Source organism: Tachypleus tridentatus, chromosome 13 (genome assembly GCF_004210375.1).
Source record: "Tachypleus tridentatus isolate NWPU-2018 chromosome 13, ASM421037v1, whole genome shotgun sequence".
NCBI classification, from domain to species: domain Eukaryota; kingdom Metazoa; phylum Arthropoda; class Merostomata; order Xiphosura; family Limulidae; genus Tachypleus; species Tachypleus tridentatus.
The window spans coordinates 162618848-162637565 of NC_134837.1; the positions used below are offsets into that span (position 1 = coordinate 162618848).

Genomic DNA, 18718 nt, shown 5'->3' on the forward strand with positions numbered 1-18718 from the left:
TAGTAAGAGTAGCCCATAACTTGGCAATGAGTGGTAATAGCTAGCTGCCTTCCCTCTAGTTTTACACTGTTAAATTAGGGATGGCTAACACAAGGTAGTACTCATGTAACTTGAAAGAAATTCAAAATACCATTTCCCAAAAATTAAAAATTATTCAAATACAGTGAGAAATGACATATAAAACTAACTTAATTTTTTATGTTTGAAAAATTCATTAGGTGAAAGTGATAGCAAAAAAAATAAAGTCAGAGGAAACCCTGCTATTGTGAAGTTCATGGTATTAGGACAGCCAAGATCTATTTCTAGCAAACACCAGATTTGTCATAGATTCCAAATCAAATATAGTAAAAATGATTAAAAGTTCTACATTTCTGCTAAGATGGCCAAAACCAAAATCATGGTAGATATTGTCTCTTAAGAAATAGGGAACAATAGGCAAAACCAGGTTATTCTTATAAAAAAGAATGAAGTGCATCTATTGAAACAAAATGCCAAAAGATCATAGAGTTTTAAACAGAATAGTTACATCTCCTCCTTCATCAAAAACTCCTTGAAGATGACCACAACAGAAAGTTATGACCATTTACTTAACAAACCTACAATATTTCAATGAAAAACTCAAATGCATAGCCAAAAATTTCAACATAGAAGTCCAGTGGAAATCCTACAATACCTTAAGGTCCATTCTGGTAAAAAAAACAACAAAAAAAAACAGCGACCTACCAAAGAGAATCTCAAAAACATCATCTATGAAATTCCATGTTCCTGCAATGATACATACATTGGAGAAATGGGAAGAAAACTTGCAACAAGAATAAAACAACATAAAGATTGTACAAGACTCATGAAAACACAAAATTCAGCCATTGCAGAGCATGCCATGTCAACTAGACACAGAATAAACTGAGAGAAAACTAAAATCATCAACAGAGACAAATTCTGGAAGGCAAGAAAAATCAAAATCATTTTGTATTAACACTATTAAACCTTCACTTAACAGAGATTCCAGATTAGAGGTGAGTAACCTGTGGCTGCCATTGGTTGAATCTATAGAAAATCTCTCCTCCAATCAGAAACAGTGATAATCCAACCAATCACAACACACTCTCCACAATCCACCAGGACACTATAAAAGACCATCAGCACCTACACTTACACTGGGGTCGAGGAGACACAGAGTAGAATTGAGTCCAGAGCTAGTCACTGAGCAAGTCAGACGTGCTGATATTTCTGCCAACATACTTTTTAAGACGAAACGTTCATCCATGCTAGTTAGGCCATAAGTACCGCCAGTAATCATCGACGGTGCCTCTTCAAGTCGCCACGTTGATCACCCAAGCCAAGCCAGGGGCAACCATTGAACCGTCCAGGACCCGAATCTTACGCCGGGGCGGAATTCTCATCCAACCCGCCACTACCGCAGACCAAATTTATCTGTGCCAGCCATGGAACACCGAATTTAATGTAAGTTGTTCCCCTACTAAAAGTCCAGTCAGTCTTTATTCAGTATTCCTCAGGGGCGTCGACCCATCAATACAACCAGAAGAAGTCAAACAAGCCAAAGAACCTCAAATCCAAGCCAATGTATATGCTGTTCATCGAATTTTTTCTAAAAACACTAACCTTCTTACATACTTCATAAAGATAGTGACAACGTCGAAGTACAGTGCTGACTGTATTTTACGTGACGGCTGTTATTATCACATATTCCACTTTAGAGCCAAACGCCCACATGGACAACCATTCAACACATGGTCAAACAAAGCACCCAGACATCACAAACAACCAACGGACAACTTCCAATGAGAAATTACAAAAATACCGCTGAGGCCAGATCTAACCAGAAGAAACACGAAGACAGATACAGATAACTCGTCCCAGAAGACGTCAACTCCTTCTGTTAGGTTAGCAACATGCCAAGTTTCAGCAGTCCAAGAAAGAAAGAGGACAGATCATGCCAGACTTCAATCCCAGTTCCACAGAATTCAACAACTGGCCAGACTCAAACCATTACCAAGATAACCATCGACGCGACAGTTCAAACTGAAAAACAAACTACCATCACTCAGAAAACTCAAACCAAAATCACAAGAAGAAACAAAGCATCACAGACCAGCGAAAAACAACTCACTGAAGAATAGCCAGTTGTTCTATCACCTAGACCACGTTTTTCACTTGTGTGAAAACAAGTTCATGACGAAGTTACCACTTGATCTACAAGACCGCAGCTAACAGTTTCCATGTATACCACCGTCACAGTTCATCAGTTTTTCTTCTGATTTCTCTCTCTCTAAACTAAACCCCTGCCACGTTAGTTTGCATTTGCACATACACTGACTTGAAGACAAAAGGCAGAAGACTTTTGAAACTTCGTCTTCTACACTTGTGTCTCCACAACAGGCAGTTGCTGTCCATTCTACAAAGTTTCATCAGATCTTCTTTAAGTGAAAAAAATAAAACAGAAACACATGGCAAAGAGGAATAGACAATTAACATACTGAAAAGAGAAAGTACAACTCAAAAACATGAAGCAGAAATAATTTCAGAGGTACAGAAAGATTAAATATCTTTAACGATATTTAACGATCTAATTGGGATAAATGAGTAAAAGTAAGAATGGCTACAGGTTGAAAAGCCAACCTTGAGAGAAGAATACAGAGTGGAGCTTCAAGAACAGAAAAGCACAAAGAGGCAGACAGAATGAACAAACAAAAGAAAAGTCACAGGTACTAAAACTGGAAAATTCAAGAGAAAGTATGTATGCTGACAAGAGGGCCTGTCATAGGAATAGTTATGAAGATGAATCTGGCCAAAGATGGAGTTCACAATACATTTCCTAAAGGTGAACCTTATGGAGCTTTTGTTTGTTTTAGTGCAAAGTTACAAAATAAGCTATCCATGCTTTGTCCACCACAGGGAATCAAATCCCAGATTTTAACATTATGGTAACTGTCAACTTACCACTGAACCACTGTGGAACCCTTACGAAACTGAATCTGCATATAATCTTCCTCAGAACGTGAAATAATGTACTAATAAACAGACCTGACAAAAAGGAAGACCTGTAGAAAATGTCAACCTTAGAATAAAGTATCAGAATGAAAAAACAACAAAAAAACAAATAGTTGAGCATAAAAATTGCCATATTAAAAGCATAAGAATCTGATGAAATCAGAGAAAAAAGCAACGATTAAAAAAGACTAAAAGACTGTAGCTCCACATCATTATAAAACACGATATTCAACTAATCTGGTCAAAGGAAGCCTCCTAAGAGTACTTGCATGTAACAAACCAAAATAAAGTAAGGTGCAAACAACTGCTAGCCCACAAAATGTGTCAGCAATGTCAAGGAAGGAGAAAGCTTGACAAAAGAACAGAATATCCAATAAATCATACACAGACCAAACACACGAAATTGTAATAAAACTTCTTTTTTTTACAAAAGTTATAAATTTCTTGTCTTGTAAACAAAATATCTAATCTGAAAGCAATGATTTGCATTCTTCAAGAGACAGTATAACAATAAGTATTATAGCAAAAGTGCATAAAATGAAATATTGCCAAATAACTGTACTCACCAATCCTTAATTGTATATCACATACAACTATTTAATTATATTTAGAAAAATACAGTGTCCAAAAATTAAATGGCATGTTACAATCTTAAACCATTATAACAGTTATAAACTTAAGTTTGTGGTGGATGGAGAGCATGTGTATGTAGTTTTTTTCCAGACATCATTTGCCATCAGTACACCTCCACATCTACTTCATTTGTGGCCTTCAAGATACCAAGTCAAAATTTAATTTCCATCTGCATGTTAACCAGGATATCAGGCATGACAGTAGCTGCTGCATCAGTAATCTATTCACAAAATGTCTAACTATTTCTTACTTTTATCCTCTACATGATTTCCTTCACACAACTGCAAAGAAGTAACATACGGGAACAACAATGACTAAGAGATTGGCTCCTTTCTTGTGTCACATGCTCTCCAGTTCTTGAAAATATCAGTAACCATTTCTTGGTAAGAATATGGACCTTTTCCATATATTTTAGTAACATTGTCTTTGCACTAGAATAGGGGTTATTTCATCTCTCCTACCAAAGAATGCACATAACCTCCTCTGTCACCACATCTGTCAATGATGTAGTTGTTGACTATGCATGCATAATGTGTCATTACCCTTATCATTATGGCAAAAACTGTATGCTGCACTCTCAATCCAACACAAACTCTAAATTTGTAACTTTTGCTCTCTTTTCATGGTTGAAGTTTGTGACACAACACACAAGTTTTGAAACACTGTATACTTGACACACTTTTCTTAGATGTTAGTTACCAAATCATTTATCATTATTATGTAAATTTGAATTATTTGCTTGAAACTGAAGAGAGTTAGGTAGAAATTTAGAATGATTATCATACATGTTAGAAGGGGCATACAGTCAATGTGTAGTTACTTCACTAATTATCATTGGTTTGTTATCTTGATCTACCAAAATCATTTTTATAATAAAAAATATCAAATAAAACTACATTTACCACAGCAAAATATTTATTTTCTTTAAGAATACTGATAATCACATCACCAAAAATGTATAAATTGTTCATGATTTTTCACAAGTTGACAATTTAAAATAGTTTAAAATTTTGAAACTTTTTCAAATTCATTAAGGTTTGTGTAAATGCTCTAAGTTAAAAATTAAGTTTTTCAATAAACAATACTTCTAAAAATGAGACTGTTTCTTGTATGAAAAATACAAAAAATTATTAAATAACTTACTGTCCAGGAGAAAATTAAAAAAAACCTCAATGAGATTGGAAACAGTCTTGTGCACACAACGTTTCTGGATGTGTTTACTGTATCACCTTTGTGAGTGTAATGTTGTGCAGTTATCAGACTTATTTATACCCTTAGAAGATATCACCACAATTTGCAATTTGCATATTAAAGAATTTGATGCCATCTACTGACACTTCCTTCAGTTTCATCATCCTTATTTATTATCTTAAATTTATATCTCAGTAGACTTGCATATATTCATATGTTGTTGAAAGAGCTGTCAAAAAAGGATGAAAATATAAAATTAAAACCACTAGGTGATAAAAGTAAAATGAAGATTTAGTACCGCAGTTTATAACTGGTTTGTCTTGTCAAATAATGAATCAATTTAATAAACAAGTAAATATATTTCCAATATATAAACCAATAAACAGAGTTTACCAAGCTCGTAATATAACTCAAGTTAAAATTGATATTCCTGTAAAAATTTGGTATATGTAAAAATATCATGTGAATGTGAAAAGAGTTTATACACAGGACAAACAAGAAGAAATTTAATAAAGTTCAGAAAGAACAAACACAAAAAACATGTTAAAAATAATAATATTACTATTTCACCATCAGCAGAACATATTATCAAAATCAAACATACAATTCAATGGAAAAAAAAACTTATTTTTGCACAACCTAAATGTGTCATTTTTATGAATGTACATAAATCTATTGAGATAATCAAATATCAAACAAATTTAATTTAAAGATTTAATAAGGATGATGGACCTAATAGAAATCTTGTCAATAAATAAGGTGAAACTCTTTAATATGTAAACTGTATTATGATAATTTTTTTTGTAAGAGTATACAGAAGTCTGATTTTTGCACAACAATACACTCCTGTAAATGAATCAGTAAACACATCAAAACATGGAAAGTATGAGACTGTTTCCAGTCTCATGAGGTTTTTTTCTTTTATCCTGTAGAGGAAGTTATTCAGTATTTTATTGTATTTTTGAGACTGGGAAGAGTCTCATTTTTAAAACTATTTACAATAAATCATAGTTTATTGAAAAAATTAAGTTCTGAACTTTAGAAATATATTACAAATTCTATTTCTGTCTATGAAAGCTAAATAAACAGGTGAAATTTCCAACTAAGTTTATGTGAAATATTTATCTATATCTATTAGACTATCTGTCTAGCTATCCAAGTAGCTATCTCTTTATGCAAAGCCAGTACATTCACCTTCTATTTGTAATATTTTTACCTCAACAATTTTCCGACGACATTCCTGTAGTGTAAAAAACAAGTTTTTATCCACTGTGAGGAGTAAGAGGCAAGCTGGACAATTATCATCAAGATAAGAAACATGGGCATGGAGAAAACCACTATTAAGTAAAAAAAAACTGCATTACAAAATTTGTAATAATAAATGATTAAGAGTTATTAGCTGCTTCGTACATTTAAAAGAAACAAAAAACAAGTGATTTAATCAGTTCGAAGCAAGCTACACTAGTAAGCTCATCTATAAAACATTTGAAATTCCAATAGCTTCTGGAAATATCAGAAGATGAGAAAAAAGTTAGGGTGTATAATGTCACTAGTCATGGTACATAACAGTTGTAAAAATGTAATTTACTCACATACTCTATGTGAGTGGAAGGATTTATTGGTGAGACAAAAATTTCTCTCTGAAGCAAAAAAAATATTATTTTTACAAAATGTAATTAAAATAAAAACTGGTTCATAATAGAAAAATAAGGTTTTGAATGACCATCTCTACATTTAAACAAAAAAATTATTGTTATTAATAAATGGACAATGTTTCAAAGAAGCCCTACTTATACAGCAACTGAAACCAAATTAAACAGATATAAAGGAACACCTTTATACCTATACCAATTAATAACCTGCAATGCCCCATACAGTCCAGTACCCATTTATACTAGACGTGTCCTGCAACTGTCACTTTCAAATTCTTTCTTCATATGAAGATGACCTAGGAAGGTCAAAACATTGTTCTCTCCTTATCAATAAAAGTATTAAGACCCATACCAGCCGTTCTGAGATATAGTTTTATTTCAAGCGGGTTTCTCATCATCAGGAATTATTCTAAGCACTTGAGTCCCAATGTATAAAGATCTAACTCCCAAATATTACATTATCTATTATCATTACAAATAAGTACAATATCTGTTTCATGATGTAACTAACGTATTTGGATTGAATAATTATCTGGTGCATACTTTTTCATATCTGTGATGTTTTTCCAAAATCAAAAAGAGAAAGAATAATATGATCCTAGGTATTATTATTTTCTTCATCATTTTAATTAATACTTTAAAAAATCTAATGTTTGGTACGATTAAGATAATCAGTATCCATAGTTTGTGAGAACATAAGTAGAATATTCAATATATTAATATTCCACTACTCATAGCACTTTGATTAATCTACTAAAAATAATATTTTAAATGAAATACAACTATAACCAAAATATGATCTGGAATACTTCTAAAATAAACTACAACAATAATAAAACTGATCAACATACTTAATTTTGTGTTAGCAGTGAATTCTAAAGTGCTTATAAAATAAAATTTGAGAAAAATAAAACCTGTTTGAAATGTGTGTGCATGCATGCGTGCATATGTATATATTTATTAATTATTTAAACACATATATGCATATAAAAATACAAAAAACAAGAAATAGTCTTGAAAGTATGGTAAACTTTTTAAGTTTGCAAAATACATCTAAATTCACTAATTATAGTCAGACTGAAACTGTTACTAACATCTGAAATACATGTCCAGTCAATAATGAAACATTTTGAAGATTAGCTTCTATTTTCTTATTCAAGCTTTCTTTTATTTGTCCCTAGCATTTTAATTATAGCTAATACTTGTAAATCTTTCCTAAAGCAACCAATGTAACTTACCCTAAAGTATCATTTTTTTAATATAACAAATATTTCAGATTGTTAAATTGTTAAAAAACACATAACATGAAAGAATTAGTAACTCACAATTAGTTCATTTATTATAATTCACCTCTTACACAGGATTAATTTCACTATATTTAAACAATATGTATATTCAAGTGCTGTGATGTGTCATCACAGATGTAGGCCATGATGTCCCTTAACCTGTTTACCATCTACATCTTTATGAATGAAGAAAATTTCACAACACTATTGAAGTAAAGATATTCAGAAAGCAAGAACTGCTAAATGATATAGAGCTAAAGCATACAATCTACTGAAGAAAATCCTCTAATGAAGTGAATAAACTAACATTTAGAGCAGCAAGTGACACCTAATCTGGAGTAAAACTCTCACCTGCAAAATGAATACCTGCAAGAAGCCATTATGATGAAGTTCAGTATGTATATTGCTACTGTTAACAACATAGTAAACAAGGATTTTAAGTTGAAAAGAGGTTCAAAACTGAAAATAAATAAGCTCATAAGCCATATCTTAAAAACAATGGCTCTTTTCACCATGAAGATTGCAAAAGAAACTAAATCATACCAATCACACACAACATACCTACCTACCATGTCCCTCAATGTAGGTTCAATGGAGATTCATGCTTTTGCTCTGCTTAAACACAAACTTAGAAGCTGTTATTCTATGTATATGGAAAACATCAAGAAAATCTGGTAAGGTATAAAGTACAAGATTAACCTCCTTGTCATTCTTAGGCTGGCTACCCTGGAAATTATGTTGTAAGACAGTAATGAATAATCATTGCTATTATAGTGTGAACAAATGAAGATGGAAGTAGTAGTCCCAATGGCAACAAAGGACATTGAATACTCTTCTTATATAATGTGACTAACTGCAGTAGATGAAAATTTTGCTTCTTTATAGTGAAAAAAACAAACAGAAGAAACACATTAAGAATATAAACTAAATATAATGATAATCTAGATGTATCAAGATAAAAGTACAAGTACTCAAAATACCTATCTTTATCATTCAATGACCAACATTATGCTAAAGCAGAGCCTTTGAAATATTCCATGTTCCAAAAACAAGGTAAAAGATAAATGAAAGGATACCAAAAAAAAAAAAAAAGATTTGAATAATCATTCCTGATGGGTATTCAAATAAGTGTAACCACATACTTCTCCAAGAGACAGACCTCTTGAACTGGAAAAAAAAGCATGCAAAGATCCAGAAAAAAAGGTAAAAGAAATGTGAAAACAGAAAAATAAAATAAGCTTAAAAAAAAAAACAAAACAATTAGAGAATCCAAGGATAATAAGGACCTTAGAAAAATAAAATCACAAGGAAGTAAAAACAGGTTTGAAAGTGAAAAAAGGCATTAAAGAGCTAGAAAATATTTACAGAAGATAGAACAAGTTAAGGAATTATCCTGGTAAAAACCTACAGGTGTAAGGAATTCTTATAAAAAAAAAACATCATAAAAAATGCCCTACAATTTCTTTTGGAATCAAATCAATACAGATTTGCAATACATGGTTTAGAAAGTCAGGGTTTTCTGCAGCTAAAATTACTTTGCTGCATTTTCTTAAAATATTTATTATACCTTGAAAAGAAATTGCAGAATTCAAGGACATTCCCCATCTGTTTAAATTCTTTAGCTTCATTGAGACCTTGAATTGATAAACTAAGTTTGGAAAGTAACTTGACTTTATCACAAACCTTTGTAAGATAACATTATGTAACAAAATTTTTATTTTTTCTTGTTCCTCAGCAGAAAGTGTTATTTCCCAATTGCTTATGCCTAAAGTAAATGTAAAAAACCTATTTTTTTCTCAAAACTTTGCTTTTGTGACCTGGGTAATGAAATTTTCAAATTTACCCATCTTCCAGAACATTCCAGGTAGATTCAGTGCCAAGCAGCTGATAGAGAATTTTCTTGAACTTACAAGAATTTTCAAGAACCTTTTAGAATTTTCTAGAACTTTCCACAGTAATATACAGTATACATGGGCTTACCACTAACCACTTCAGTTTAGTTCTACCTGCCTAAGTGAACACATAGACTTATCTGATTTTATCAGAGATGGCATCAAGAAGCTGCAAGCATTCTCCAGATGCATTCTACTATGTATGTGGCCAATTTATCACGACAAGAGCAAAAAAGTACTTTATGACAGCATCTGTTAAAATGTGTGAAGCCTAAAAGGCATATTTCAGCATGCCTGTTAAGGATCAAGACAAACACTGGGCACCTCATTTTACCTGCTTGAATGGTAAGATTTTGCATTATTTAAATTTTAAAAGGTCTAAAATTTGTATTTTTTTTTCCTTTTTAATTTCTAATAGTATAGAAAAAATATCACATATACAATATTTTGCATGAACCTCTTACACATTAGTTGTGGATGAAATAAATTTATTCTTCATAATAATTTTATTTTGCTCTTTTGCAGGATGGTACAGAGAGCCATGAAGTTTGCTATTCCAAGAATTTGATTGAACCCATTGACCACTCAAGCAATTGCTCCTTCTGCAGGCTTGTAAATGCATCTGCTATCATGTATCCAGATCTTACATCATCCAGTGCCACACTGCCCTGAGCTCCCTGTACCCACTCCACCAGAGAGAGAGCAGAAAGTTAGAAGAGGAGGTAGACGTTGAAGATCCAGGTTACAATTTCAGAGGTGCAGCCGATGAGAGAAACCCATACTACCCCAACCAAAGAGACCTCAATGACTTGATCAGAGATCTTGGTCTAACAAAGTTGAATGCCGAGCTTTCAACATCTAGGCTCAAGGAGTGGGATTTGTTAGATGAAAGTGTGCAAGTCACAAGTCAGAGGAAGCATTACCAACATTTTTCAAGCTTCTTCACTCATCAAGATGGGCTCTGCTTCTGCCACAATGTATCCGGTCTGTGCAAGGCAATTGGAATTGCCTGTAACCCATACAAGTAGCGCCTCTTCATTGATAGCTCATCCAGAAACCTCAAAGCTGTGCTGCTCCATAACGGGAATAAGTATCCATCTCTTCCCCTGGCTCATTTGGTGCACCTCCAAGAGGAATACAGCAGCATCAAGACCTTGCTAGAAGCCTTGAAGTATGATGAGTACAACTGGGAGGTTATCAGAGACATCAAAATAGTGGCATTCCTGATGGGTCTCCAAGGAGGCTTTACCAAGTTTCCCTGTTATCTTTGCCTTTGGAACAGCAAAGACATTGCAGCACACTACTTGATTCATATGTTGTTTTATTCAGACCTTATATAAATGAAAATGTGCATATTTGCCCATTTCTACATAGAAAATAGGTTAATTTCTAATTTTATTATCCACATCACAAAAGCAAAGTTTGAAGGGAATAATGACTATTTTCTGTACTTTTACAACATAAGCAATTAAGAAATAACACATACTATCCAGGAACAAAATTTGTGTTACATAATGTAATTTTTGGTTTTTCAATGATAGTCTTGTGACTTGCAGAAAGCTCCATAGCTAATAAACCAGTATCTTCAACATGCCTGAAGTACTGCTACTTTTCCATATATTTTACACAAACAAGGGGAACAGAATGTTTAATTTTTGATTGCAGAAACTGACTATAGATAATGGAAGATTAACTGTTGTTGAAAGTAAAAATCAACTATTCCTTATGACTGCCAAAATATAGTTCTCTCTGTGGCAGAAAGCAACAACCTTCCATTATCTTGAATTGACTGGTAGACACCAGATGCACTGATATCTGGGAGTGTAATTGGGAAACACTTGTATAAGCAGTCCCTTAGCTGGAACCCCACCTGGCACCAATGCATGGATAAATCAGCTGATTGTTGTATTGTCTCCATGTTTTTGCCTTAATTAAGCATGTTAATTAATGCTATAATAGCATCAAGTTATGCAACTTGTATTATATATCTTTATGCATAATACAATGAAGTATACTGCAATTTACAAAGTTATTATAATGAAACAATGGCATGTGCCACCTATATATATCCATCAACATACATGACTGAAATAATAAATACAATGATGCTATCTATTGTGCTGAAATACAAAATGATCTCAGTACCAGAAGTAGTGATTGAGGCTTATGTAATGTAGTGCCAGCTACTGAACAGTACCACAAACAAAAATCCATAAAAAAATGTTTACACATTTCTTATTCAAGATTTAGACAATTGGAAAAATAAACTATGGTATGTACAACAACCATTACTTTATAACAGAACACAATTTTAAATAAAAGTACTTTCCATACAACATGAACACGACTCTCACTAGAGCTGTACATGAGGGTTTGATTATATATCTTTATTGAGTTAATTTTAAAATGTAGTACTACAAACCTGAAGTTCTTAAAAAATTACTTTTTCAGTAAAGGGTAGCACTTGTAAGATATAAAAACATTACAGTCTATATCAATACAATTTATGAACATTTTGAGCTCTATACATTCAATCATTTTAATGCAACGAATGTCTTTGACTAAAGAGCACAAAACAGTTTTCCTATCCAGTACTTCCAACAAAAAAACTTTAAAAAATGTTCAAGTTTTTACAATAAGGTATGAATACTACAATTACTGATTACTAGCATATACAGTCATCTTATGAGTGGCTTTTTCAATGGAGAAATGACCATGAAGTCTAAGTGTACAGTAAAAGGATTAAATAACTTTTATCTATCTTGCACACTATTTTTGGTAAACGAATCATTCATATAACCTATCTTTGTATAAAAAATTACAGTACAAAAAGTAGAAAACAGCATCTCATTGAACTGAATATTTAATTCAAAGAATTTTTATTTTGTGTAAGACTGAAAAAGAATGACTATGTTTCCCAGACCTTTCCTTCGGAAAAGCGTGAAAATGTGGTTGAGTTGGCCATTGCCTTTTTCTCCGAGATAAGGAGGACTGGCAGCATAGTCTCTCAGTCATTTCAATGGTCATGCAAGAGAATGTCCTTACAGCATCTAAAGAGAGCTCATCCTCTCACTGTGCTCATTCTAAAACACTATCATAAGTTGATGCAGTCAATACAGACATTGCATTACAATTCAAAGAGTTGTAAAATCCTGTACGGTCACTCATAGCTTAAATGTTATCCTAGCTCCAAAATTTAAATAATGGCAAGCAATTTCTTTCTGTATTACAACATGAAAAATGCTGAAATTAACAGACACAAACCATAAATATCATAGTCTCTGTAAGGAGGTGAAAGTTGTAGTCAGCAGTGGGCAGGTTTGTGAAAATTATTTATGGAACATTTGTATGATGCTGACTAGATCTTTTGGTGTATAAACAATCAATATTTTTGTTTGTTGTGCATTGTGTTAACCTTTGTTAAAAATTTCAACTATTTCAAATGTCACAACAGTAGACCATTAGTCTGCTGTAAGTAATACATTTTAAAAAATATAATTTATTATAATTATAATAATAAATAAAATTGTTGTTCTGGTAGTTAGAATGCCAAATAAAAAAATTCTAATTGAATTAATATTATTTGGACAGTAAACCTAACCTGATCATATCTCCTTAAATATAACTTAAGATATTTGCAAACTACTTTTTCTCACAACTATTTAAATGTTCAAAATTCAAATACTATAAAAAATTACTACACAATATTTGATTTAAGTAATTAAATGGCTTAAATATCATAAATGTAATGTACATCCAAAGATGCTTTGGACTAATAAGATGCCATGAATACAGCCTTCAAAACAAACTAAGCAATGTACCTATATTGATTAAAAAAAAAAAAAAAAGAAAGAATTTTCTAATTGGCTGTTAAATTAATTCCTTTTCTGCTGTTTGAATAACAGTGAGTATATGAGCTTGAGAAGCTGATTATGCCATGGAAAAGCAACAAATCAAACATATGAATATATCAAAAAGTTAAGAGATACAGTACAGATACTCAGTACTGAGCCACTAGATCCACCAGACTAGTATGTCATGTTAGCAACTGGTTTGAATGCTTGTCCCAAGCTACTGGGCCAGTATTGATGTCAAGTGCTGAGATATAATTACATGGCAGGAGTGATGCAGATAAATTCTTATATAGACATGTTGGATCTACTTCAGAAGATGTACAAGAACTCACAGCCATTATTTCTACAAAAGGTGTATAACCAACTCCTACAGAGAGGAGTTGTGTGATACAGAAGCAATGCACACATACAGCATCAGTAGGATGGTTTATATACCTCAAACAAAGACTGAAGACCAGCTTTCCAGTCTGAAGATGCTGCAAAAGTTATCAATGACATTTCCAATGAATCTGGCAATGAATGAAGGTGCAATGTGAATACTTAGCATGCGTGAAATGTGATATTTCTAGACATGAGTTACAAGCAAGATTAAAAATAATTATTTGGTTATTTTTATGACTTTTAAACATTAATTAAATGAAATGACACAACATATGTGAATAAAATTTTAAAGAGTTGTCAAAATTTCTATCTTATAGAATATTGTCCTTTATAACTATTGGGATACTCTTTTACTAATAAATTACCAATAAATATTTTACTAATAAATGGGATTTACCATTAGATTATAATGTCCCCCATGGTTAAAGGGCAAGCAACATTTGCAATACAGATCACAACCCATGACCCTCAACCATGAGTCAAACACCTTCACTACTAGGGAAAGTAACCCCATGTTTTTAATTTTTTTAACTGATAAAAAATTAGAAATAGGTATATAGAGCACAATTTATACAAGAAATCATACCTGGAATCAAACTTTGGTAGGCATATTGGTGTCCATGATTCTGCTGCTTTAAAACTATCTGAAGAATTTACGAGGTTCATAATAAGATGAAGATCAGATGGATGAAGAGAATATTTCTTCATTCGAACAATTGTCACAAGCTGGTTTTTGGCAACCAGGATGGCAAACACAACATTCTGTTGATAAATATTAGAATTTAACCTTAGTTATACCTTTTTTATTTTATTTTTCATTAAGTTAAAAAACATTTCAATCAGTTTACTACACAACAAATTTCACTTTGCCCTCATCTGAAACAAGCAAAGCAAATTTTCTAGTTTTAATACAGATTAATTAAGATTAAATTCAAAGACGTTAAAATAAATGAATTTTCACTTTAGTGACTATAAACATAACCATAAATTATATTTAAAAAGCTGGAATAATTTAATCACAATTTAAGCCACAAATTTCAAAACTGACTTAAAATACTTCATATAAAGTTAATTGGCATACAAAATTTGAATTAAGTATAACCTGATTTAAGGGTTTACTGGTGACATTTGTGAACTGCTTCTACCTTAGGAGTTTCTGGATAAAGTTTTGAGCTGTTAGTGCAGGTCTTCATCTTCTCCTTATAAGAATCTGTATTAGCATTTCAAAATACTGTCCATCGACTTCTAAGAAAAATACAGTTCACAGACATCTCCAATCAAGTATAGTCTTCTCTGCCTAAACTTTCTCTTAAAGATTTGAAGACTTGTCTTGATTACTAACACATACAATGACCAAAATGAATCACATTCTTTGCATAATTATACACACTAATACGAGCTTCCTACAAACTGATAATTTTTCTCTTTTTAACTGAGCAATGTAATACAACTAACCTTAACTTTGCTACAATACTGAACAATACTTTGACTAATAGTGTCTCTAATAGCACTTGCTAGTGGTAAACAGCGAACAGCAACCAATAAAAAACTCGGATCTGAGTCCATTGTATCCACTAAATTGTCCAGGAATTTTTCTGCTCCTCCCAATAATCGTCTTAAATCATAGTTTCGTCTCTGTTCAAAAATACTACACAGCTGAGTAGAAGTCAATACCGACAAGATCAGGTTGTACACGCAGTTAAGCTGAACAACAAGTTGAGAAGTTGAAGCATTAGTATTTGCTACTGCTACTAAAATAAGTGGGAGTCGAACAAGAAAGACAAACTTATGATCTCCAGCATGTATGGAACGAATCACATCACCATTGTCTTGCACAAACGACACCAAAGCCTGCATGACTCCCATTAACGTTACTAATTTGTCCTCACTTCCAAAACTGTTAAAAATTTAAAAAAATATATACCAAGGGTATAAAAACACATCATTACATTCATTTTTTAAAGTCTAACAATAAAACAATAGTTACTCTATATAAATGAAAAGTCTATAAAGATACTAATGAAATCTGCATCACATAACTTTAGAGGTTTAGTAAAACTGATGTTCATAAAACTGTTTTTAGACTTATACTAACAAAATATATATAGTTTACAATGTGCATAAACAGTAATTGTTAAGAAATAGAAGGAAAATGTTACAACATTTTTGTTATAATTTAAACTCAAATATGATATAAGGTATATAAAGTAACACTTCCATTTACATCATGGATGCATTCCCAGAAAATACAACATTGGGTGGATGAACATACATTTGCCTCTATTTTCCCATTAATTTAGTATTGTAAAGACAGGCTGTATTCTTGAGACTAATTTCAAAACACCTAAACTTAATATAACCCAACATAAATACATGGAAAATAAATAAATAAATATAAAATATTCATGTTTAAGGGTTTTTGGAACATTTGCCACAAAAATAAGCAAAGGGAATATCACTTGATACTGACCAATAGGATAGACAATATGTGACTGCAGCCAAAGGAAATGTTGGCAGTCTGGTTTTGACCTGATTCCCTGGAGTGGAAAAATTCCTGTGCTCTGCACCTACTTGTTATTAAGATGCAACAAAGGCCTAGGCACATGGTTTGAATTTTTGGTTTTTTGGCATTTGCAACCAAAAATATTAAACGTACTTTAACAAACTTATTTTAGATATTATTACATAACTTCTTAGGGACTTTAAATCAGATCAACATATAGGACAAAGTTACTGTACTTTCTTAAGGAAGCTTTAAAACAGTATGAATTACCTCACACAAAATATGTATTGAGTATATACACATTTATTTTAGTTTAAATTCTAATTCAGTCTACATAACTCAATACGACTAAGAAATTTACTGGAGAACACAGGGTATAATATGAAGCACACATCATACCGACTATAAATAGGTTTTCCTGCTTCACTGAGGATAAAGATATGTTTCGAATGTTGTTTCCATTCGGGGTTGTGAATATCTTCTGCAGTTTCTATTATTTCATGTTTTTCTTCATCACTTGACATCTGCATTGAATCCATTTCAATCCTAATTGGTTCAACCTAAGACCAATAAAACCACATCACTTCTGTAGAGTTCTTTATTACAATAAAAGGAAAAGGTTTCAATGAATATTACATCATTATATGTCACATACAAAATTATGTAACTGACACTGTTTAAAATATCTTTATTTTTAGATTTGAAATGTGTCCAAAAATAAAGATTAGAAACCACTTCAACCATTGCTTGCCTTCCATTACAGAAGCATGCTTTTCAGAAGACATCACATATACATGTAAACCACCTCAAGTGTATTAAGTCTAATGTGTTAGGTTGTTCAGAAATAAATATCAGAATTCTCACTATGTGAAGGTGTCTTAATTGTCTGCTGTTTCAACTCCACTGAGAGTAAGTTTCGCAATCCCAAAGACAGCATGGACAAGAAGGACTTTAATCTGATTTTCCTCTATGACTTCAAACGTGGATGAAAAGCTACAGAAACTACACGGAACATCAACCAGGCATTCAGTCATGGGTCTGTTACTGAACATACAGTTCAGCATTGGTTCCAAAGGTTTTGACACGGACATGCAAGTCTTGAAAACCACGAAAGTCATGGAAGGAAGCCATTTTTAAACGAAAACACATTAAGAGAAGTAGTTGAAACAGACCCTTGTACAACAGCATGTGAGCTTGAAGAAAAGCTAGGTGCAAGCAAATAAAGCCTTGCCAACCACCTGAGTGTAAATAGAAAGACAAAAAAGTTAGATAAATGGGTTCTGCACAAGATGACTGACAATCAACAAAAATCAGCATTAGGAGACCTGCTCTATGCTGATACTGTGGATCCAAAATGATCCATTTCTCTAGTAGATAATGACATGCAACAAAAAGTGTATTCTGCACGACAATTGGAATCAATCACAAAACAGCTCAAAAGCATTTCCCAAAGCCCAAATTTCACCAAAGAAAGGTCATGGTGACTATGTGGTGGACTGCGACCTGCATCATTCATTACAGCTTTTTGAATGCAGGGGAAACAATCACAGTGGACAAATACTGTCGAAAATTGGCCGAAATACATCAAAGGTTGCAAGAGAAACCACCAGCTTTGGTCAATCAAAGGGGCCCTATTCTTCTTCATGACAATGCTCCTCCCCACATGTTAAGGATGCTGCTCTGAAAACTGAACAAATTGGGAATTGAGGTTCTGTCTCATCCACCTTATTCCTCAGATCTACATTTCCCTACAGATTTTCCTTTTCTCAAGCACTATGACTGCTTTTTAAACAATAATTATTTTCTAAACTAGGCAGCAGCAGCACAAGCTTTCACAAACTTCAATGGCCATAGAAACTCTGATTTCTGCAGCAGGGGTATAAACAGCATTGTTACACATTGGCAAAAGTCCATTGAAACAAATGGCACTTACTTTGATTAAAGCAGGTTTCACAACACTGATTTATACTTTTCCAAACTTCACAGTTCAGAAAACAATATTTATTTCTGGACAACCTAATACGTACCTCTGTTCTTTTGTGAAGTTCACATATTTCTGACATCCAAAATTATAGGAGAAATATAATTCAGCACTCACAAATAAAATATGGAAAATGAGTTTAATACTGAATCACATAAAATTATGCACTATAGGTATGTGAATTTGGGTGTGCTTAAAAAAAACACACTATGAGATCTTTTGTTTAGTGTTTAAGTATGATGAAAGGATCTTATAGAATGCTGAAATATTTTTATAGAATGTTATTACATTTACAGGCTGTGGTAAGAGATAGTTTGAGTTGTTACAAAGCAC

General features: G+C 32.5%; 1 protein-coding gene across 1 annotated transcript in view; it reads right to left on the bottom strand.

The window, feature by feature from the left end:
* Positions 1-18718, bottom strand: part of Mon1 (vacuolar fusion protein MON1 homolog) — a 35222-nt gene that overhangs the window by 4605 nt on the left and 11899 nt on the right. The window contains 4 exon segments of the mRNA XM_076475342.1: positions 6053-6173; positions 14488-14663; positions 15357-15798; positions 16804-16964. Of these exon segments, the coding sequence (XP_076331457.1) occupies positions 6053-6173; positions 14488-14663; positions 15357-15798; positions 16804-16964 (900 nt within the window).